Genomic DNA, 22,173 nt, shown 5'->3' with positions numbered 1-22,173 from the left:
AACCTTGTGTCTAACATGGGCACGTTCTGTTATTCCAGATTGCTGTCCAGAATACTGGAGAGAGATTATTCTTACATAGCAAAGGTATGAGGCAATAGTTTAACATTATTGTTTTGTGTTGACAAAGCACCTTTAATGAGAAAGAAAATGAACTGCAGTTGGAAAGAAGAGGGTGGTTGTTTTTAAAACCTTTTTCCTGGACACTGCAATATAAAAACTAATTGCCTTAGGATTGTTCAACATCTGCAGAACACTGCACACAGGGGCTGGGGGTAACATACACCATCCTCATCCTCACTGACCCAGCTTTGTAGAAAGGGACTTCTGCGTCATCTATAACTTTTTTCCCAAATGCTCTTTAGGTCTTGAAAGGGACGGAGGAAGTGGCGCTCCCGAGTCACCCCCGCTACCTGGACACCTTCAACGACACCTCTGTCCACTGGTTTCCCTTGGACAAACTGCAGGAACTCTCCCCCGAGGTCTGGAACTTTGTGGAAGAGCCAACGTACCAAGATTGTGAGGACCTGGAGATCATCAGGAATCAGGACAGAGCTGCTGCCCAGTCCTGACTGCTCCCTGTGTCAGGAGGGCTCGGATCCATATCTCTTCCCATGGAAGCTTCTGCACAGCTGAGATGAAGCTCAAGAGTGACACTGACATCAGGCTCTGCCAAAAGTGGCAGCACCTGAAAGCTGAGGTGATGGGACACTTTTGTATCTTATTTAATAAAATGTAAAGCTGAGCTTTGACTTGCACTCACTGAACTACAGCAAACTAATTCCCCTAAAACCTGCCTTCAGAACCATCTGTACTGCAGTGAGTGCTCTTTGATTCTCTCCCCTTGCATGAACAATTCAAGGCCTTTGCACATACTACTCACATCTCAAAGCATGAGGAAGAGGGAATTATCTGAGAGGAATTAGCAGCTGGAGGTGTTGATATCTAGTTCCCAGTGCAGGCTTGTAAAAGCTCTGAGAGCTGCTCAGTGCTGCTGAGTTCAGTTCTCCATCTGTTCAGTGAACAACCAGGTCAGCTCCCTCCAGGGACATAAGCCTCGGGTTTCCTCCCTCACCTCTGTGTGCCCTGAACCACTGTGGTCCCAAAGCACCTTCTGTGAGTTTGCTGGGAGAAATCCCCCTGCTCCAGCTCTGCACTGACAGGGCAGAGGGAGCACAGGCACCAGGCTGAGGGAGAGAGGTGGGACAGGTCCTGGCTGCATGTGGCAAAGAGGAGCCCACTGTGTGAGGGCCATGGGGACAGCAACTCACTGCCAGTGCAGTGCACAGGCAGCAGAAGCTGTGACATCTGTCACTGGATACCCTTGGGACTCAGCTAGACCAGCCCTTGCTCATCTCTGGGATCAGGGAATCACCTCCCATGTTCCCTTCTAACCTGCTGCTGAACCTCTGTCACAGGTGGCAATTGCACATGTGTTGGAACTCCTTTTTCCTCCCTCAGCCTGGGTTTCCAGATCGGGAAACCTGCTCTCAACACTGCCTGAACAGCTCTTCCAGAACAGAAAACCATTCTGGCATACAGCTTCAGTTTCACTATTTACAAACCTGTAACTTCTTTATTCTAAGAGTTACACTAAAGCTATTCCCCGGGAAGGTCTCTGGGTCCCCAGCAGGGCCTCACTTGGCCATGTCGATGAGGCTCTGGAGGGAGGTGGGCACCCACGTCTTCTCCCCCTGCACGAACACCACGCCCCTGTCGATGTAGATGACGATCCGGCCGAACGTGTACAGCTGCTTCCCCTCGTGCCGCTTCCCGATCACAGGCATGAACACAATGTTGTGCTCCTCGGCCTTGGTCTGGATGAGGTCCTTGAAGTTCATGGGCACGGAGCTGGCAGCCACGCCGATGCCACGCTGGGCCATGTTCTCGGCCTCCCGCCGCTCCTGCATGGCCTCGTACTGGAAGTCCTTGCGCCGCTCCGTGTGTGTCAGGTAGGCGATGTTCTCCCGGGCCCCCGGCTGCATGTACCCCCCTGTGGGAGACAGGACAGTGAGAACAGGGTCCTGGTCTGTTCCCAGTGCAAGGTCTGTGGGTAACTCTGTCCAGGACACATAGACATCAACACATCTGGAGTGCTGTGTTCAATTCTGGGCTCCACAGTTCAAGACAACTGCTGAGGAGGGTCCAGCAGAGGCTACAAAGATGGTTTGGGGTCTGGAGGATCTCCCTTATGAAGCGACTGTGGGAGCTGTGCCTGGTTAGTCTGGAGGAGACTGAGAGGGGACCTTATCAATCCACACAAATATCTCCAAGGGGTGTGAGGATGGTGCCAGACTCTGTTCAGTGGTGCCCAGTGATAGGACAAGGAGCAATGGCCATAAACTAGAACACAGACATTTCCTCTTAACTTGAGGAAGAACTTTCCATGGATGGTGGCAGAGCACTGGAACAGGCTGCCCAGGGAGGGTGTGGAATCTCCCTCTCTGGAGACATTCCAAACCCACCTGGATAAGTTCCTGAGCCACCTGTGACTCTGTCACACCATACAGCAAGAAGGCAAGAGGAGCTCAGGATAGAATATCTCAGTCTTTGACAGAGGGCAAATTCCAGGTGCTGCTCCGTCAGGCATGGCCTTCCCTTTCACAGTGTAATTCCCTGTGAAGTCCTAACAATCTCTTTTAGGTCACAGGGAGAGTCATGTGGAAGGAGAGGGCACTGTTCTAAAGCTAAGGAAAAGAGCCAGTAATCTCACTATAAGGGGAAAAAAAGCCAGTAAATTACAGTTTTAGAAGTCAACCCATAAACGAGGGTGTCTGACAGGAAATCCACTGTAACAGGGCAAGGCTGGAACAGAATCAGTCATTTAATGGCCCAGGCAGCCACCAAAACTGTTTCTGCTTCAGTGCAGCACAGAACAATTGAGCAGCACCTCCAAGGACACAGCAAGGCAGAGCATATTGACTTTCACTGCTCATAGGAGCTGCTGCCATGCTGACAGCAGGGCCATCCCAAATCAGCCTCCCAGGAGCCACACGTGGCCTTGCTGCCATCCCAGAGCAACAGAGCCACCCCCATGAGCCACCTACCCACGCTGGAGGACACAGCCCGGTTCATGATGTCCAGAGCCTCATTAAACTTGTCTTTGATGGAGGGATGTGCCAACACCTGGTCTGAGAACATGGACTTCCAGCCCAGGTACCACTTGGTGATCTCTTCATAATTGGGGCTGTTACTGAGCCAAGAGCAGAGCACCTGCAAAACACAGGGACATGTCAAAAGCAGCACAGTTTTGGGGAAAAGAGGCCTCACTGCCACAGAATCCCAGAATCATTCAGGTTGGAAAAGACCTCTAAGATCATCAAGTCCAACTCTTGACCCATCCCTGCCTTGTCACAAAACCAGAGCACCGAGTGCTACATCCTGTTGTTCCCTGAACACCTCCAGGGATGGGGACTCCACCACCTCCCTGGGCAGCTCCTTCCAATGCCTGGACACCTTTTCCATGAAGAAATTCCTCCTGATATCCAACTTGAACCTCCCCTGGCTCAGCTTGAGGCCACTTAGTTTATTACTGAGCTGTCACTAAAAGGAAATGCTGTGACAATCTGAGGACAGTCTGCTCTGATGGGTACAGAGCTGTGAGTGGAAATCAGCCCATTTCAGCATCACAGCAGCAATTCCTGATCAGGAGTCACTAAAACAGTCCCCAGTAACCTCTTTCCTCAGTCCTCACAGCATCTCACCTGCAGCCACTTTGGGAAGAAGTGTTTCTCCAGCAGCCCAACAAGGCTGGAGACAGAAATCATCCCCTCCCAGTCGATCACCCAGTAAAAGGCATCCATGTGCTGCTGGTGAGGGTTGATGATGAGCTCGTTCAAACACATCCCTGGGAAAGGGGAAGGAGAGTTAGAAAAGAACCTGACTCAGGTTTATCAGTTCCCTGACATCTTTCACTACCAACACACATGATTTGAGGAGCACCTATTTATTGCACTAAGGGACACTGGGGATTTTTAAACTCTTTAGCTGATCCTGCCACCAAAACAGTGCATTTCCTCCTCCAGTAACTACAGTTTGCTGCCAGAACTCAGAAACTTAAAACCTTTGACTGGTTTTTAGCCTTTGAGCCAGTTCACGTTACAAAACTCATGATGTGAAAGCATTAGCACAGACCAAGGAATTCAGGAGCAACAGAGAGACATCTTACAGCTTGGTCCTACCTGACAGCTGTCAGATATTCCTGCTAGTTGAAGAACAGAGGAATTAGATAATTTTATAAAAAGTAAGACAGAAGACACAGAGAATAATCAGAGTAATTCCTGTACTTTTCTAAGCTGTCTGCCTCTTCATGGGATTGGTAGCAGAAAAGAAGAGGGAAGCTTGGTCTAACCTTGCTAATAACATTCTCTGAAGTAACATTGGCACCCACATTAATGAATATCTTTCCTGGGTGTCAGAGGAAAGTGCAACCAGCAGATTCCCAAAATTCAGCACTGTCTGGTTGTCTCACCTAGTTTAGGCACAATGTTTTTGACCATGAAAGCCTCCCATGAACCAGGAGTGAACACATCCTTCCAGGGCTGAAGGATGAGCTTGGCAGAGGAGTCACTGGGATGCCACTTCTGCAGGGCATTGGCCAGCTTGTTCCTGATAGGAGAGTACAGTGGCTCCAGCCGTGCCTGCATCAGGGGCAGCCAGGGGTGGATCCAGGAGTGGATCGGGACTGTGTCCGTCAGTGGATTCCAGTTTTCAACCTTGAGGTGGAACAAAAAAGATTAAGTAAGTCCATCCATTACCAGCAAGTCTTGTCCAGAAGCACAAGGAGCCGTGATGCAACCTCCAACTCCTCTATCCATCAGTCAGTTGGTGTTTTAGAAGTTCCAGTTGGAATTCAAACACTGGTTCAGAGCATGGCTTCGCTCTACCCATCCCTCTCCTCTCACCTCCTTCTGTAGCTTGGGGAAGATGAGCTGATCCAGAATGTTATCCAGTATCCACACAGGAACAACATTTACCCAGCTATCCAAGAAATCCACCATGGATCCACAGTTCCTTGGCTGCCACCGTGCCACGATGTTTCTGACATATGGCATCCAGATCTCCCACATCAGTCTGGGAAAAAAAACCCAAACAATTAAATCAAAGTGAAGCTCAAAGGTATAACCCAGGCCTAAATAAATCAAATATGAACTGTTAGTTAAAGCTGCTTCTCTTCTGTAGAGGGCAGCTGGATTTCAACAGGCACAGCAAGGGAACTGTAAGGAAAGCTCCTTTGTGTCTGCTCTTTTCTGTCCCTGAGGAAACAGCATGTGAAGATGCTGCACAAAGTACAGTTCATTTGCTCTTTACCTGTGGAAAGCATCCGTCGACAGGTCCTGCCCACTGTGGGATAACAGCTGGTCATTTTCCAGAAGGCTCTTCCACTTGGCTATGATCTCTGTGCCATAGGAACAGTCCTGGGAATGATAAGGCACTCGGGGTCAAGGTCTTTATCTTTTTCCATTAATTTCAGCTGGGACCTGCACAGAACAGGCTGATGGTGTGCTGGGCTACAGCCACCATTCTCACCCCTCACAGGGCCAGCCTATCTTACCCATCCCAGCCTAAATGGCATTGAGACTTGACTGAGCATCTGTGATACCTGACAGACAGACCTCTCCTACTTTTGCTAAAAAACAACTGGAGACTTTTTTTCACCTACTTTTTCTTTCCAACATTCATAAAAGGGATTGATTTTAACCTTACAAACTCCTCAGCAAATGTTTGAGAGGGGGCACAGAGCAGGGTTTGGTTTTGTTTCTTTTCTTTTTCACCAGACTGATCAGGAATTTAGAATCACAGAACCCCAGACTGGTTTGGGTTGGAAAGGACCTTGAAGCTCATCTCCTTCCACCCCTCTACCATGGGCAGGGACACATTCCACTAGACCAGGACACTTAAGACAAAGTAGAAAAGACTGCTGAAGCCATCAAGTGAGAACTGCAGATAACCCAACACACACCTTGAGGGGATCCCAGTTCTTGAAATAATCCTTCATGAGAGGATAAACTATGGCCACTGCCAGGTCCACCCTGTCTGACATCCTGTACTCCTCGTAGTACTTGTCCTGAAGTGTCTCAAAAATCTTTGCACACTCATCCAAGGTCAGAGGGTTTTCACAGCCGGGCTGCATCCGCCTCTCACACTCCTCCACCATGTCCAGCACCTTGCTGAGGTTGCTGATGGCCTTCTCCTCGTGCGAGAGCACCTCGGACATCTTCTGGATCTCGTGGCTCAGGTTGACCACCATGTCCCTCTCGTACTGCAGCTGCCGGTCGTTCTGGATGATCTCCTGCTCCGTGATGTCGATCAGCAGCTGCAGGTTGTGCTCCAGCTCAGGCAGGGCGAACCCCTGGGGCTTGGAGTCCTTGCCCAGGGGCTGCTGGGGGCTGTCATCTGGGATGTTGTGCTTGTGGCTGATCTGGCTGTAGCTGTAATAAACCTTCTGCTCCCGGCCCGTCATGTCTATAACCTGCCAACAGACAAGGACAAACAGGTCTTAAATAAAATTGTATCTCAGAATCACAGGATCACTGAGGTTGGAAAAGACCCCCAAGATCATCGAGTCCAACCTTTGACCCATCCCCACCTTGTCAACTAGACCAGAGCACTGAGTGCCACATCCAGTTGCTTTCTGAACACATTTAAAGGAGGTAATCCCTGACTCCACATTAAAATCTTAATTACTCCAGGAGGCTGTTAATACACACTGTATCTCCAGGAGGGGATTGCCTCCACAATGGCCTTCTCCAGACGTGAGGAGTTAGAATGAATAAGGGACAACCTGGAATCAGAGCTGGAAAAGTCTCCTCCATCTCATCTCAGTTTCACTGAGCAATTCTACAAGCAGTGATCATGCCATTAGTATTCTATTAGTTAGTGCACTCAGGTACTTTTATACCTTTTTTAAAGACACTGTAATTTTACATTAATAATTTTACTAAGTACACACCAGACAAATCCCTTACTGTCCCCTTGAGGTAGAAGAAGGTTCAAACCATGTGTTTAGTTGCATAATCCCAAAAAGGACAACTGTGCTTTCAGAAGTGGGTGAGTGTTGATCTATGACTAATGTGAAACAATTATTAAACAACTTGCAATTCAAAAAAACCAAACCCACCCACATTTAATCTAATTGGCATGTTTTAAACCAAACCTGATGTCCAGGTGACACAGGGGGCTATTACCTGGTTCAGTGATGAGTCCAAAAGGCTGCACAGGCAGCTCCTAGAACTGGCTTTATCAAGGTTACTGGTGGCTAAAATGTACCCTTGACACCAAAGTGGACACAGTGTTTCTCAGAGGTGTCACCTCTCGGGTATCAGCCTTACCTTGACCTGGGACAGCTCCTTCTGAGGGGCTGCAAGCTGCTTGTTGATCCTGCCCTTGGCTTTCAGCTCTTCCACTGTCTTATAGCTGTACTTGGGCTTCTTCTTGCCTCCGTTCGGGTCCTTCCGCCACTGACTGAGCTCCTTCTGAAATTCCTGAACAAAACAACAGGAAATTGTGGGAGCTGCTCTTTGCCGTGCCCCAAAGCTGCCTCTTTCTACAGGACAATAACCATCAGATCAATGAGGAATTCTGTACAGAAAATAACTGGGAAGTGGTGAAGCTGAGTGCCAAAGCACCACAGATGTTGTGGGTCAGTCACCCACCCTATGGCCTGTGCTTACAGGGTTGTTTGTGGTCTTTTTTTAAATTTAAATAAAAGACAAAGACTATTTACCTGGGGGGACTTTTTGTAGGTGGGACTCTGAGACAAAACCCAACAAAAAACATTACAGTGACATGAAAAATCTGTCTAAATTAAATCAACATGCTCAATCTTTGGCTTCTTACCTAAAATGAGCCCAAACAGTTTTCTCTGACACAGAAACTAACAAGAGAACTGAAGTTTGTACACACAGCACAGCAGGGAAACAGATACAGAAGAATCACACCAATACCTCCTCAGCTTCCTCTTCTGAGTCCACCACAGGGAAGTCCTGCAGGGACTGAGTGGTCCTCTCAGAGCCATAGGCCCCCACGGCACCTTTGCCTTTCCTCTGCTTGGCCTCGATGGGATTGATGATGCCTGGGAGGATGGAGAGGGGTCAGGAGGAGCAGTTTGTGTGCTGGGGGAGCACAACAGCCAGGTTTTCCCTACCAGTTACCAGAACAGCACCAAGCCCCTCGTTGGCACTCTGCCCCCAGCACTGGGGTACTTCCACCACCTCACTAATTTCCTATAAAATCACTTAATCCCAGCACACACCAAAATGCCAAAGCCCAGTATTATTCCCATCCACATTTCACTGCCTTTTTATTCTGCCAAATAAAATAACATTTCTTTTTCTGTGAGGAGTTTTATATCCTTTGGAATTTATATCCCAATTTTTGTTCAATATTTTCTCTCTTGCAAAATACCAAGAGGAATAAATGACCACGGGCCAATTTTAACACGCCTGACTCTCACCACAGGACCTAAATCATTTACAAGAGAGGCAGGAAAATAACAGTGAAGTTTATGCCACCTTGGGCTGGCATTTCTTTAAGGAATCCATTCTCTTCTCCACATCACCAGTTAACAATAAACAACCAAACACACTGACAGTACCTTGAGCATTCTTCCCAAGACCTCTTCCAGGGACATATCCCATCTTCTGGAGAAGCTTCTGCCCAATTCCCTTAGTGTGTCTCTCCCAGCTGCCAAAATCCATGAAAGATTTGGTGCCCCCTACAAAGCCTTTCTGGCTGGGCTTGAAATTTCCTCCCTGTTAAAACACAACACAAACCCCACATCATTAGATCAATGATTTATTATTATGGTTGCTATTTTATCAATTATACAAAAGCCAGAGAAAACACCTCCCTTAATGACAGGTTTGGGTTTCTGGTTTAATTATTTCCCCCTTTTTTAGTGCTCTGTTGTAGTTTCACTGCTTTGGCTACAGTTTCACAAACACATTAGTTACACAGGTCAGAAAGTTTCCCGGAGAGCTCACTGTTTTCAACTTCTTGGGCACGAACTCCTTGGGGATCTCCTCCTGCTTCCCAGGTTTCTCATCCTCATCCGAGTCCTCGTCTGACTGTTCCTCGGCCGCCGCCTTCCTGAGTCCGGCGCTGACAAAGCTCACGGGGGCGGAGTAATCCCTGGAGCTGAGAAACACGCCGTCAGGGAATGCTGCTCCAGAGCACCTTCCTGGGGGAGCCTGGGGGCTGCTGTGCCTTACACCCGCCCAAAATGAGATATTAAAGATGGTCCAGCTGTTTGACGCTGGTTGTGCCCCTCCATCTCCCCGGACTGCAGGGACGGGGAGCAAAGGGGAAGTCCCGCAGGTGAGGGGTCCCAAAGGCAGCCCCGGGCCAGGCTGGGCTGCTCAGGGGGGTGTCCACAGCATGGATATCCTCAGGGAACGGGGGAATCTTCACGGAAAGGAGAAAGCTCTAGGGAACGGATGAATACCCAGGGAACGGGAGGAACCCAAAAGGAATGGGGGGAGCTCCACGGGAAGGAGAAACCTGTAGGGCACGGGGGGAGCTGCCCGGCCCGGGGCAGCCTCAGGGGCGGCACAGCCCGGCCCGGCCCCGCTCCCGCCCGTACGCTTCCCGCCGAAGCTCGCGACGCTCCTCGTCCGAGTCGCGCTCGGCCCACACGCCATAGGTCGCCTCCTCCTTGGTCTGGCGGTGCCGCTGCCGGTGCGGGTTAAACTCGTTCTGCAGGTCCCAGTCCGACACCTCGAAACTCTCCATCTCCACGCCATCGGCACCGTCCGTGCCGTACAGGTGCGACATCGACATCGCGGCAGCGCCGGGGCCTCCGGCCCGGGGACCCCCAGCCCCTCAGGGACCCCCGGCTGGACACCCCCGGCCCCTCCGGGACCGCTCAGGGATCCCCAGACACCCCAGGACCCTCTGGGACCGCTCAGGAATCCCCAGACAGCTCCGGCCGCGCCGCTAAACCGGATGAGCCCCGTTCACTTCCGGTTTACTTCCAGTTACGCTCAAACCCCGCTACAAACCATAGAGTCGCAAGGGGCGGAGCGGCCGCGCCTGGGCCGCGCCCGCAGCGCCACTCTACGGCCCGGCGGAGTATGGGGGGGAGGCGGAGCCCGCGCTGTTGAATATCAAATATTGAAACATTAAATATTAAATATCAAACCAACACTTTAATGGTGTCCAACACCGGGGGCAGGGGGGCCATATATTAACTCTGCAATAGCCTCTGCAGGGTCAGGGAGGGGGTGTGGGGAGGGGGGCACGCGCACCACAAAGTCTCAGCAGGGCCAGGGGGCTATTCCTGACCCTGGGAATTGGGAACAGCAGGGACAGGGCGGCTGTTCTTGAGCCTGGGAACAGGGAATGGCAGGACCAGGATGGCTGATCCTAACCGTGGGAATAAGGAACAACAGGCCCAGGATGACTGTTCACAACCCTGGAATTAGGGAACAGTGCGGCCAAGATGGCTTTCCCAACCCCAGAAATACAGAACAGCAGGGCTGGGAGGGCTGTTCCCCACCCTGGGAATAGGGAACAGCAGGACCAGGGTGGCTGTTCCCAATCCAAGGAATACAGAACAGCAGGACCAGGGTGGCTGTTCCTGACCCCAGGAATACAGAACAGCAGCGCTGGGAGGGCTGTTCCCAGGAACAGGGAACGGCGTCACAAGACACTGACACGAGATGTAATGAGTCCTTCGGCCACGGCACACACAGAACCTCCTCCCGCCACCCCCGAGCCTGGATTCCCACAGCTGCTTTTCCCACGGAGCACTGGGAGAGGCTGAGGACATTCCCGCTGTGGAGCACATTTGGCCTTTGCAAATAAATGCAAATACATTCCTGGAGCGCAGTCATTTGGCAACAGTAGGAGCAAGCAATATGCTTGGAGAACCGATTTCCATGGGCCAGTGCAAACTCTTCCTTCTTGGGCAACAAAAGGCCATTTGCAACGTTCTGGAAGAGAGAAACACAGGGAGAACACAGGGCAGGATCCCCTCAGGGGCAGGATCTCCTTGGGAACAGGATCCCCTCAGGAGCAGGATCCCACACACCAGCACAGCAGTGCCCAACAGATGGTTTAAAGCCCCTGTGACACAAAACACAGTCAGCAAGGAACCAAATCCCAGCCCAGGACATTGGACACACAATTCCTGATCCTCTCTCAGCACTTCTGATCTTCTTCTAGCCGAACCGACTGCTTTTACACAGGAATTAGTTTTCAAAGGGTCAGTTTTAGTACCAAAAATGACATTTTATGCTTTAGCGCAGACGGTAGAGAGGGAAAAACATCCAACACGTCAACAGTTGTCTCTGGAGCAGAAGCCCAAGGCAGCAGCTTTGTTTCCCATCATGTTTCCCTTTGTTTTTTATCCCCTTCCTCAGGTCCATGGCACGTCCTTGGAGGCAGCTGGGGAACAGCTCAGCCCATCCACACATTCCACATCCCATCCCTGTGCTGCCTGTGGGGACAGGCAGCAATGACCCTCCCAAGTGGCTGATTCTCATTTGGCTGCTTTAAGCCTGTTCCCAGAGCTCAGGAAGAGAAATCCTGACAAATGGTCCCACACAGCAGCATTGTTTGGAAGATCTAAGGCAACTGTGAATGATCTTTGGCATCAGAAGCGTGCCTGGAGCCCTGGCTAATCCACAGAAATTACACAAACCAAATGCCAATCCTGGAGCAATGTGGGCAGATTCGCCCAAATCCCAAAATTAAAAGGGTCTTACCTGGAAATCATTAATTTTCTTAGTGAGAAGATGACGTGTTCTGAGTGACCTGAAATAACCCAGAAACAGAAGGGTCAGCTCTGAGCCACCATCTGCATTCCCCAGGAAAGGGAGCAGGGACGTTCCCTGAGGGAAGGGAGCAGGGACATTCCCAGCCTGCAGACACCCCTAGGAGGGAGCCAGGGACCAGACACCCCAGATTAACCCAAAAACACAACCCCCCAGGGCACACCAGACTCTTACCTGCAGGTGACCTTTCAGATTGGCCGGTGTTTTATAATCCCCCTTTAAAACCTGTGGGAAAGAGAACCTGGAGTGACCCTTCTGGGGCACTCCATGAGCATCAGCCAATCCACCCCATTCCATGTGTCCCATGTCCCAGGACACCTGAACCAGGTGGAACACTCTGATGGGAGTTTGATCTACATCATGGGGTCATATTGGGGCAAAAATGGGAGGTTTCATCCTTTTTGACTATAAAGACAGGGAGCAGGGAACCGACACAAGCAATTCCCAACTCCCCCCTTAGTCTGAGAGGGGACAACGTTTTGGTTTTACCACCATGCCAGTTCTCCAAATTCATCCAAAAAACACTGAAAGACCCAGAGTGGCCCTGAGCCTGCCCAGGGCAGATGTTCCCCCAAACCACTCGTGTCCCAGGACAGCTCTCAGCAGGCACTGAGGATCTGTGAGAGACCAGAGTGCTGGGAGTACAGAGCAGTTCCAGGGAAGCTCTTCCCACCTCCCAGTCAGTGCTGCCACTTCCCTGCCTGCCTACAGCACCCTGGGGACTGGTCCCACCCTGCTCCCACCACCATGACAAAGGACACCTCATCCATGGGCACTGTCCCAGGGAACTGGGGGGCTGTGGAGCCCCACCCCAAACATGGGAACCTCCCTCTGCCTCCTAACTGCTGGCTGGGACTGCAGCTCCTTCCTTCCAGTTCTGCTCCAGGGACATGAGTCAATATTCAAAAAAAAAGGAAAAATCTGTTGGTTTTGCCCAAAGGCATTCCAAGCCTCCACGTGTGTTCCTGGTGAGAGCACGGGAGTGGCTGTGGAGCTACACACAGACACAGCACAGCCAGAATGTTGTCCCAGGTCCCAGCCAGGGTACAGTGCCCAAAGAAACCATCAGCACACACCAGGAACGCCCACACCGGGGTTCAGGAGCAGGGCTGGGTCAGGGAGGGACAAGTCAGGATCTGCCACAGCACCACAAACAAACACCACCACAAAACCATCGGCAGCACCGTCAGCATGAGCCCCATCAGGCTCCACCTGGAACACGCAGCTGGGCTGGAATCACCTCAGGGGAGCTGTCAGCCATCCCCAGCCTTCCCAAGGAGAAGACTGCACCTCAAATCCTGTGTCCAGGTCTGGATCCCTCACTCCAAGACAGACAATGAGGTGCTGGAGCGTGTTCAGAAAAGGGAACAGAGCTGGGAAAGAGTATGGAGCATCAGGAGTGGCTGAGGGAGCTGGAGGGCTCAGCCTGGAGAAAAGGAAGCTCAGGGGGGACCTTCCCTGACAGGAGAGGGAGCCAGGAGTGGTTGGGCTCTGCTCCCAGGGAACAAGAACAGTACAAGAGAAAATGGCCTCAAGCTGTGCCAGGGGAGGTTGGACATCAGGAGGAATGTTTTCACAGAAAGAGTTGTCAGCCATTAAAAGGAGCTGCCCAGGGAAGTGGTGGAGTCCCCATCCCTGGAGGTGTCCATGTGTCACTCAGTGCTTTGGGCTGGGTGACAAGGTGGGGATCAGGCACAGGTTGGACTCAGTGGTCTTGGAGGTCTTTTCCAGCCTCAGTGATTCTGGGATTCTATGTCCGTTTCCCCCCTGCTCTCTCCTGACCTGGCTCAGCAGCCTCCTCTGCTCCAGGGGCTCTGTGAGCCCCCCGGCTCTGCTCCCCCGTGGGGGTGACACTCACCCTGTGTGTGTTGTTGACAACCAGGGGGTCGGGGTGGCCGTAGTTGGGGGGGTTGGCGTAGGGGTCGTAGCCCAGCCTGGCGAGCATCGGGGCGATGTGGGCCATGTCCTGCAGCACATCCCCCGGGATGTGCCCGATCCATTTAGATAACGCCTCCATGTTCACCGGCTTGATCACCTGGTCTGTGGATCTTTCTATCCTGGGGAAAAAAAAGAAAAAAAAACAAAAGACACTAAAGTTGGATTTCACACACGTGCTGGGGTCACACAGAACAGCCTCAGCCAGCCTCACTGTCACCTCAACATCGAAACATGGAATGGTTTGGGTAGGAAGGGACTTTAGAGCTCATCCTATCCCACCCCTCTGCCATGGGCAGGGACATCTTCCACTAGACCAACTCCCATCCAACCTGGCCTGGAACACTTCCAGGGATGTGGCAGCCACGGCTTCTCTGGGCACCCTGTGCCAGGGCCTCACCACCCTCACAGGGAAGAATTTCTTCCATAAATCTGACCTAAATTTCCCCCATTTGAAATTGAAGCCATTCGCCCTTGTCCTGTCACTGCAGTTCCTGATGAACAGTCCCTCACTGGCTTCCCTCCAGATTCTGGGAGGTGCTGTGAGGTCTCTACACAACCTTCTTTTCTCCAGGTTGACCAGCCCCAACATGTCCCTTCTACTCCCAGGACACAAACACTCATCACCTGCCAGGCACACCTGAGGCAGAGCCAGGGTGAGGCACAGAGGGGCAGTCCTAGGGCAACCCTGTCCCCTCACAGCCCTGATCTGGGGGAGCACACCCGGCAGGGGGTTGCACAGCCCCAGAGGTGGGGTCCCCCTGTATAGAATCATGGAATCGTTAAGGCTGGAAAAGCCCTCTAAGATCATCAATTCCAGCTGTTCCCCCATCATTGCCAAAGCCACCACTAACCGTGCCCCTAAGCATCACATCCACGTGTCTTTGAACACTTTCAGCAAGAGTGACTCCACCACCGCCCTGGGAAACTTGTTCCAATGCCTGACCACTCTATCCATGAAGAAATTTTCCAAAAGATCCAATCTAAATCTCTCCCAGCACAACTTGAGACTGCTTCCTCTTGTCCTAGAGGGGGGATTCATCCTTCACTGGGGTCAGGGTGTTACCAGGACACCTCTCCTTACTACAGGAAAATAATGTAAGATGTGTGGGCCGTAGCACAGATGCACCACAGGGCCTCTAGGGAAATCCAAAATCTTATCTGTTTAAGGAATCTGGGCAAGATTTCCTCAGAGCAAACAGGGAAGCAGAGCCGGCTGCACACCCACGGCATCCCAGAGCACCGGAGCAGCTGCACATCCCCCCTGGCTCCTGCTGCCCTCACCACCGGGGCACCAGCAATTGATACGGAGACTCGGATAATTCCCTTACACAGCTGATTACATTTTGCTAAGCCTGACTTAAGCCTTTCACTTAGAAAAGAAAAAGAATTAAAAGAGGAAAAGAAAGTGGGAGCAGGTAAACACCCCCCAAGACACAGAGAGGCCAGGAGGGAGTACTGGGTGTGCCTCCACGGAGCAGGGATTGCTTTGATTCTGCAACACCAGCCTCAGACCTGGCAAGAACTGCTGCTCATCATCATTTGCAGCACAACTAATCACACTGAGGAGGCATCTGAGGACGGGTAGAGAAAGAGGCATTAAAGAGCTCACGTTTCAGAGCAAGCAGTTCTTTCCAAATTAGAGACTGAAATAATTTCTGCAGTGTCAAGAGAGATTAAACAGTCACCTGCTCCTGAAATCCTTGCTTGACAAGCTGCTCTGTGGAGTACAACAGATTGGGAGCATTAAAGCCATCTCTTACTCAGAAACACAAACCCTATTGCAGTACAACTGATGTGTTGCTCCTTCTGCCCCCAAAAATCACACAAAAACACCAGCAACGCAGCTTTGCCCCCAGTTTTAGCCTTGACCTGATTCGTGTAATGAAAATGCTTCTTGAAAAGCTGAGGAAGGAGTTGAGACTCACTTGGAAAGCGACACCCCGCCGGGCTTCCCAATGAGCTCCTCGTGGTGCAGCACCGTGTCGCTCCAGGAGATGTCCAGGAACTTCATGATGTTGTGCATGGACTGCTCGGGGTGCAGCACCAGCTGCTCGTAGTAGACGGGCAGGCAGCGGGCCCGGCCGACCTCCAGGCACTGGGAGTACATCACCTCGATGGCTTTGTTCCACTTGGTCAGGCAGTCCCGGTAGCTGTTCAGGTCAAAGCCCGCGATTGTCACTTTCCGTGTGATCATGGAGTGCACTGAGGCCCGGCCATCCCGCACCATCAGGAGGAATTTGGAATTGGGGAACAGCCTGGACAGGTAGACAGAGGACTTGAGCGTGAAGGGGTCCTTGTTGCACAAGTACCTGGCGGGCTCGCCGTGCTTGGCGATCACTTCCAGGATGAAGGCCTGCATGGCGGCGTCCAGGACCTGGTCCGTCACCCCCGCCTCGTCCAGGCGCATCTTCTCCCGCCCGGACTTGGACCAGGCCTGGCGCATGGCCAGCACGCGGGGGATGATGCGGGTCTCCTCCCCGCAGCGCACCTCGGGGTGGGCGTCCAGCATGGCCCTCATGAGCGTGGTGCCGCTGCGTGGGACCCCCCCGATGAAGATCAGGGGCATGTCCTTGCTGTAACGGTACTCGACGTGGTTGGCGTCCATCATGACCAGCTCCTCGTTCTCGGGTCTCATCAGCCTGTGCCTCCTCTCGCTCAGGACCTGCTGGCACTCCAGAACCTGATGGCCAAGGTGCAGGGTCACCATCAAGGCAGCCACCGAGCCCAGCACCAGCAGCACCCTCCGCATGGTGACCCGCATCCTGCTCTCCTGGGCACAGGCTGGGGACTTCAGCTCTCAGCTAGCAAGTGTCCAACCCCACGGGCATCTGCAAGAGAAATGGCATGGTCAGAGGAGCAGGACCCATACTCCAGCCCAGAATCCAGCCTGGCTCCAGCGGGATGCTGACACCATCCAGGATTTCATCATCTCCTTCACTTATCAGCAACTCCCAGACTCGGTGCCTTCCACCCAGCAGGTAATTAAAGTCTCTGTCAGTGCACACCCAAAGAGACAATTTCTGTGCTGTTTGTGTTCCCAGAAACACAGGTTTACAGCTGGAGCAAAGCTCCAGGAATGTTTTGGAGAGGAGGGGCCATGTATACCCACTGAGTCCTTAAAGAAAATCTTTACAGAGAGCCTGTTGCATCCCAGATGAAGCCCAAACCCTCTCTAAAGTTATTCCTCCCAAACCCGAGTCAGCACTCCACCACTGCTCACATTTCAGCCACCTGCCTCCTTCCTACATTTTCTTTAGTTTAACCCTGCGGTCAAAAGGGAGGGGGAAGCTGAAATAAGAGAAAAACAAACGCCTCTCATGCAAATCTTAAGTGTCAGAGTCAGGAGAAGCCGTTAGAATGAAACACTGAGAAACTCAACCATCTGACACTGAACAGCTACACACAGTGTTCAACACCCTGCTCTGCCTCCGGAGACTGACCTGACAGAGAAATCCTTGAAACTTCATCTGGCACAAAGACTCTTTGGGTTTTCCAGGGCTCGGTAGGACATCCAGCAGGAAGGCTGCAGCCTCTGTGAGTGCCCAGCTCTGCTGCGTGCCCAGAGGGACTCCCGGGAAGGCTGGCACCGCTTCCCACCCCCTCCCCCCATCCGCCCCAGTTGCGAGTGCAGGTTTTGCAATCCTACCCTGGGCTCACCCCAGGATTTCCAGTTCTTTGTGATTATGTGGCTGGGGCGGGAGCTGAATGGAGTGGAAGGAACGGGCCGTCCGTGCATTCTGTTTTGCTGACAGGCCAAAGAACTGCTCCAGAAAAGTGTTTTCTCCTATCAACTCTTCCCCCGAAGGAGCACACTGTGCAGGGGCCCGTGCAGAGCAGGGAGTAGGCAGGAGAGAGCCCGGAGCCCGGCAGCCTCCCTGCCCCTGCCCTCCCTTCCAAGCACTTGGGGACTTGCTCTGCTCCCCACTTCCAGCCCCTGACATCCCACTCCATTGTTCCCATCCGCCCACTCGGTTTTTATCCACTTCTGCCCAGGCAGAGCCCCTGTGCCAGCCCAGGGACACCCCTCCCCAGCCCAGGGACACACTTTCCCAGCCCAGCAGCACAGTAACATCAACACCAAACTATTTTTGTGGCTCTTTACTACCTGGTCCATCTTGGCCAGCTGCTCAGTGACATACCCAGGTTAAACAGTCTCAACTGCATCCCCAGGTCTCAGATAAAAGTGTGTGGCTTTCTTGGGATGTAGATCAGAGGGATACCCGACAGCTCTGGTATTTTTGCAGCACCAAGCAGAGTCAGAGCCATTAACAAGGCAAGTGTTGCTCCTTCCTGCTATCTTCATCTATTTCAGTCATGTAAATATATTCAAATGTTCACCCAAAAATAAATGCAAATGCCACAAGACCCATTTCAAAGGATGGCAGTGGATTCCAGGATTTAGGGCCAACTGGAATAATTAGGGTGATGCAGACCAAGACAGGCTAATTAGCAGGAAGGGCTGCAGTGTGAAAGGAGGCTGGAGCACAGAAGTACTCTGTTCTCCCAAAAAACAGCTGACAGGGAGCAGTTCCCACAGAGATGCTCCAGCAGCTTCATCTGAGCTGCAGAGGGAACAAAGGGACTCGCTCATGTGCTCATGTTGAGTGCCGGGGGCTGCGGTACCAGCACCACAAGCAGGACACGGCCTCGAGCTCTGCCAGGGAGGTTCAGGTTGGACATCAGGAGGAATTTCATTACAGAAAGGGTGGTCAAGCACTGGAATGGGCTGCTCAGGGTGGAGCCCCCATCCCCTGAGGTGTCCAAGGAATGACTGGATGTGGCACTCAGTGCTCTGGTCTGGTTGACGAGGTGGTGATGGGTCACAGGCTGGACTCAATGATCCTGAAGGTCTTTTGCAACCTAAATGATTCTGTGTGCCTGGGGACTGTCCTGCCTGTCTGGTGGGCAGGGACACAGCCCCCCCACTCCCACACAACACCACCAGTGTGGGGAAGCTCTCAATCCACGAAGCAGCAGAAAAGGAAGCTGCCCACAGGAGCATGGCTTCTCCTCACTGTTGTGCTCTGGGACTCTGCCTCTGCTCCTGCATGGCAGCCACAGGCCCTGGGAGGGCTGGAATGGAACAAACTTCTCCAGTGGGATCATCCCGGTGTGCCAGGTGGACTGAACAATACCCACGAGCATGTCTGGCAGCAGGATGGGAGCAACCACAAACAGCCTGGCTGGCTCTCAACTCTTTGTGCAATTCTCTGTTAAGAATTTCCTAAAATATATGGGGCTCATTAGTCTGTGAGGGAAGAGGGATGGGTCATTTCCTCCAGAGCAGACACTGTGGTGGAATCATGGCATAATTAGGCGCATAGCTGTCTGATCAAAGACAACCCTTCCAGAGACAACAGTCGTTCAGATTCCCAAACTGGCTCTGAGAGCTTCTCACTCCAGCAGGAATTAGGGAGCTCTCGGGGGCTTCTCTAGCACATCATGGCAGGCACTGGAGACATGGCAGCAGAAATCAAAGTACCAGCAGCCAACCCCAGGCTGAAGTCTCCCGAGTGCAGCTTGGACACCAGGGGACAGGGAGGGGCTGTGACCCACAGCCAGGGGCTCCATCCCTCACCACCATCAGGGCAAGGCTGGCACCCAGAGCATGGGGGAGGATGGGAACCAGCAGGGAAGTGACAGCAGAGTGACAAGAGGTCCTACAGGCACAGAGCCTTCCTTATTCACATGCTGATGAACCATTAGCATGAACAAGGCTTACACCACCTCCTGTCAGCTTGTGAAGGCAACAGTATTCATGGGGCACCAGTGCTGGTGTGGACAGATGTGAAACATTCACCCAGCATCCCAGGGGAACCAACAACCCATGTGTGCTTACCTTGCCCCCATAAGGTCATTTTGCTGCTAGCCGAGCTTCATGCTGCAACCTCCAGAACACCTGATGGGGAAGAGAAGCCATAATGTTGATTTATTTATTGCACATATGTGCTCTCCTCCTTGGCACCTTCCACTCCTGCCCACAGCCTCCCTCTTGTCCCTCCCAGGGAAAGGTGGTCCCAGCAAAGCCTTGGCACCAGGAGCTGCCCATACTGCCAGGACCTCCCGGCTCCAGCCGAAGGAACAAAGCTCTCTCCAGCCTCACCACCCCCCCAAGGCAGCAGCACCAGCCCCTCAGAGCACATGAATCCCTCCAGGTAGGGAGCCGAACCCCTGTACACCAGGTTTCCCACAAGGACATGGCACCTGCACCACAGGGATTGCCCCCTCCCCGGGGAGCCCGGCAGCTGCCTGCAGTGCCTTGGCTGGAGCCATCCTGCAGGCACATCCCAGGGACAGCTCAGAGACACTGTGCTGCAGCAGAGCACCCCGAGGGGCCGGACCCAGCAGGATGGGAGGATGTCACTCTGCTCCAAGGATCACAGTGGGTGCACAGGGCGCTGGTTTGTCATAGGGCGGCTGCCACTTGGCCCTTCCCAGTCAGCTGCCCCTCAATACATGACAGTGTCCCGGCCTCGGAGGATGTTTTTTAGAACATTTCAAGGACAGACATTAATTGCTATTCCAGACACTCAAGTCTCCTCCTCTCCTGCCATCGAGTGTCACCGGCCCCTCTGCTTCAGCATCAACAAGAAACCAGAGGGAAACTCCACCCAGCATGAACTTCAGGAGGCCTTATCCGCAGTGCACATGCTGCCCTTCTTCCCTGCCAGGCTTCCTGCTCGATCCTGGCCTGGCCTCCAAGGACCACGGGATTTCAGCTCTGGACGAGGCTGCATGCCCACGGAGCAGCATCTGCATCCCTGGATGCACTTCTGCAGTGCCACAAATGTTCTGGATCAGGGAATAGCAGCAGTTTAACAGCCCACCCCAAGACACTCCGCTCCGGAAACAGCTCCAGCTCCTGCCTGTGCACAGACACACAGAGACATACACACGGACATGCACTCGTTTGCTGACTTCCTTCCTGACACTGCGCAGGGTGTCACTGCCAGCCGGGCTCCAGCACTGAGCTCTGAGCAACCACAGCCTCATGACCCAGCACCTGCGGTGGGAGCGGGTAAACCACCAGCAGCACCGTGAACAGCCCCGTGTGCCAGCACCGCCGGGCCCAGCACCACCTGCAGTGATGAAACAACATTGACCCCATTTTTTAAAGCGTGAAAACAACCGCAAAAACAGCGTCTACAAGAAGCTCCATACGATCAGAAGCTGCATTTTTTCTTTAAAACATTCCCAGAAATGATTGTCACTAACTGCAGCTTCCCCAAAAGACGTAGGTGTGGCCTGGAAAATTTGAGCTCAATTTGTTGGTGCTTAATAAAAGGATGAGGAACTGGAGGCGCCTTTGTGGCGGAACAGCAGCAGGAACTGTGGTCAGCAAGAAATGTCCTAATATATCCAACTCACATCTTTACAAATCAGCAATATTTAATTACTTAATTAGTAGTCTACAGTTCATTTACAAAAATAAACACAGCTTGCCTGAGGACAACTGCTTCATCACAACCTGAGCTCAGCCCAACTCTGTCACTGCCAAGTGGTGGCCATGACAGCAGCTCTTTTTCTCCTGGTCCCTGCCTGGCGGCAACATCACGTTTCAAAACACCTGATGACTCCCAGGTACCTCCCTTAGCAGGACAGGGATACTCCCATCCTGCTTAGAGGGGGCAGCAGCAAACAGCAGAGCGGTCAAGCCTCTGGGAGGAAAAAGCCGGGAAGAGCTGTCGGGGACTGAGGGCAGCAGGAAGGGACAGGCTGCTGGCACTGCTGGCACACAGACACATGAGGCGTCTCTCCATCTGTTTCCAGGCAGCCCGAACAAAAGCTGATCAACAAATTTCGAAGCATTCACCCACTCTGATGAGCAGCTCCGGGACACAGCGAGCGCGGGACAGCCCTGATCCCCGCCGGGTGCCCACGGAGGCACCGCGGGGGCGGCTGCGGTCACCGAGTGCAGCGTCAGCCCCATTGCACAACCCCCAACGCGTGCTCATCCGCCCCAGCATGGCATGGATCGGGATTGGTCCCATGGCACAGCCATCTGTAGCGAGCAGGGTCCAACCTGCCCACCCCAATCGATGTTGCAGCGCTGGCAGTGGAACAGAGGCTCTGCACCCACCTCTGCTGCAGGCGAGCTGGAGCCTCAGAGTCACTTTGATATGCACAAAATTAAGCTGCAGCACTCAAAAAAAAAAACCCACAACAACAAAAGAAGCTGCTTTCAGCCACCATGTGGCGAAAGCAGCACCACCGACGGCAGGACAGGTTTGGTGACTAAAGCTGAAAAGTCACTGCAGGACATGAACCCAGAACATCCACCAGAACCAGAGGCCAATCACAGTAAAAACACCGGGAGTTTAGAGCACTTCAGGGTTCTGTGCCCCTTGGAAAAATCCCCAAATAGCACTAGCAGCATCATGGTTTGCAGTTGCACTGCCAACAAAAACCAAATCCAAAAAAATCCCAAATAAAACTGAAAGAAACAGTCAAAAGTCAGCAA

The 22,173-nt window shown here is 52.5% G+C and overlaps 2 protein-coding genes across 2 annotated transcripts; both read right to left on the bottom strand.

Annotated features, from left to right (window-relative positions):
* Positions 1-135: 135 nt before the first annotated feature.
* Positions 136-9,968, bottom strand: TFIP11 (tuftelin interacting protein 11). The gene is made up of 12 exons (XM_029961159.1): positions 9,581-9,968; positions 8,982-9,136; positions 8,594-8,750; positions 7,944-8,071; positions 7,329-7,481; positions 5,960-6,469; positions 5,308-5,414; positions 4,902-5,070; positions 4,469-4,712; positions 3,702-3,844; positions 3,045-3,210; positions 136-1,990 (listed from the first exon to the last, which is right to left on the bottom strand). Exons 1-12 carry the CDS (start codon positions 9,738-9,740, stop codon positions 1,635-1,637), a joined length of 2,448 nt encoding a protein of 815 aa, XP_029817019.1. The 5' UTR covers positions 9,741-9,968; the 3' UTR covers positions 136-1,634.
* A 169-nt stretch (positions 9,969-10,137) lies between these two features.
* Positions 10,138-19,694, bottom strand: TPST2 (tyrosylprotein sulfotransferase 2). Its single transcript, XM_008926705.3, has 6 exons — positions 19,552-19,694; positions 15,638-16,540; positions 13,633-13,831; positions 11,949-11,999; positions 11,706-11,754; positions 10,138-10,931 (listed from the first exon to the last, which is right to left on the bottom strand). The coding sequence occupies exons 2-5, from the start codon at positions 16,471-16,473 to the stop codon at positions 11,725-11,727; spliced, it is 1,116 nt and encodes a 371-aa protein (XP_008924953.1). The 5' UTR covers positions 16,474-16,540; positions 19,552-19,694; the 3' UTR covers positions 10,138-10,931; positions 11,706-11,724.
* Positions 19,695-22,173: the final 2,479 nt, after the last annotated feature.

Source organism: Manacus vitellinus, unplaced genomic scaffold (assembly GCF_001715985.3).
Source record: "Manacus vitellinus isolate BGI_N305 unplaced genomic scaffold, ASM171598v3 scaffold_31_pilon, whole genome shotgun sequence".
NCBI lineage: Eukaryota > Metazoa > Chordata > Aves > Passeriformes > Pipridae > Manacus > Manacus vitellinus.
Note: the sequence above shows the minus strand (reverse complement) of the source record. Positions and strands in the feature narration are given on the sequence as shown.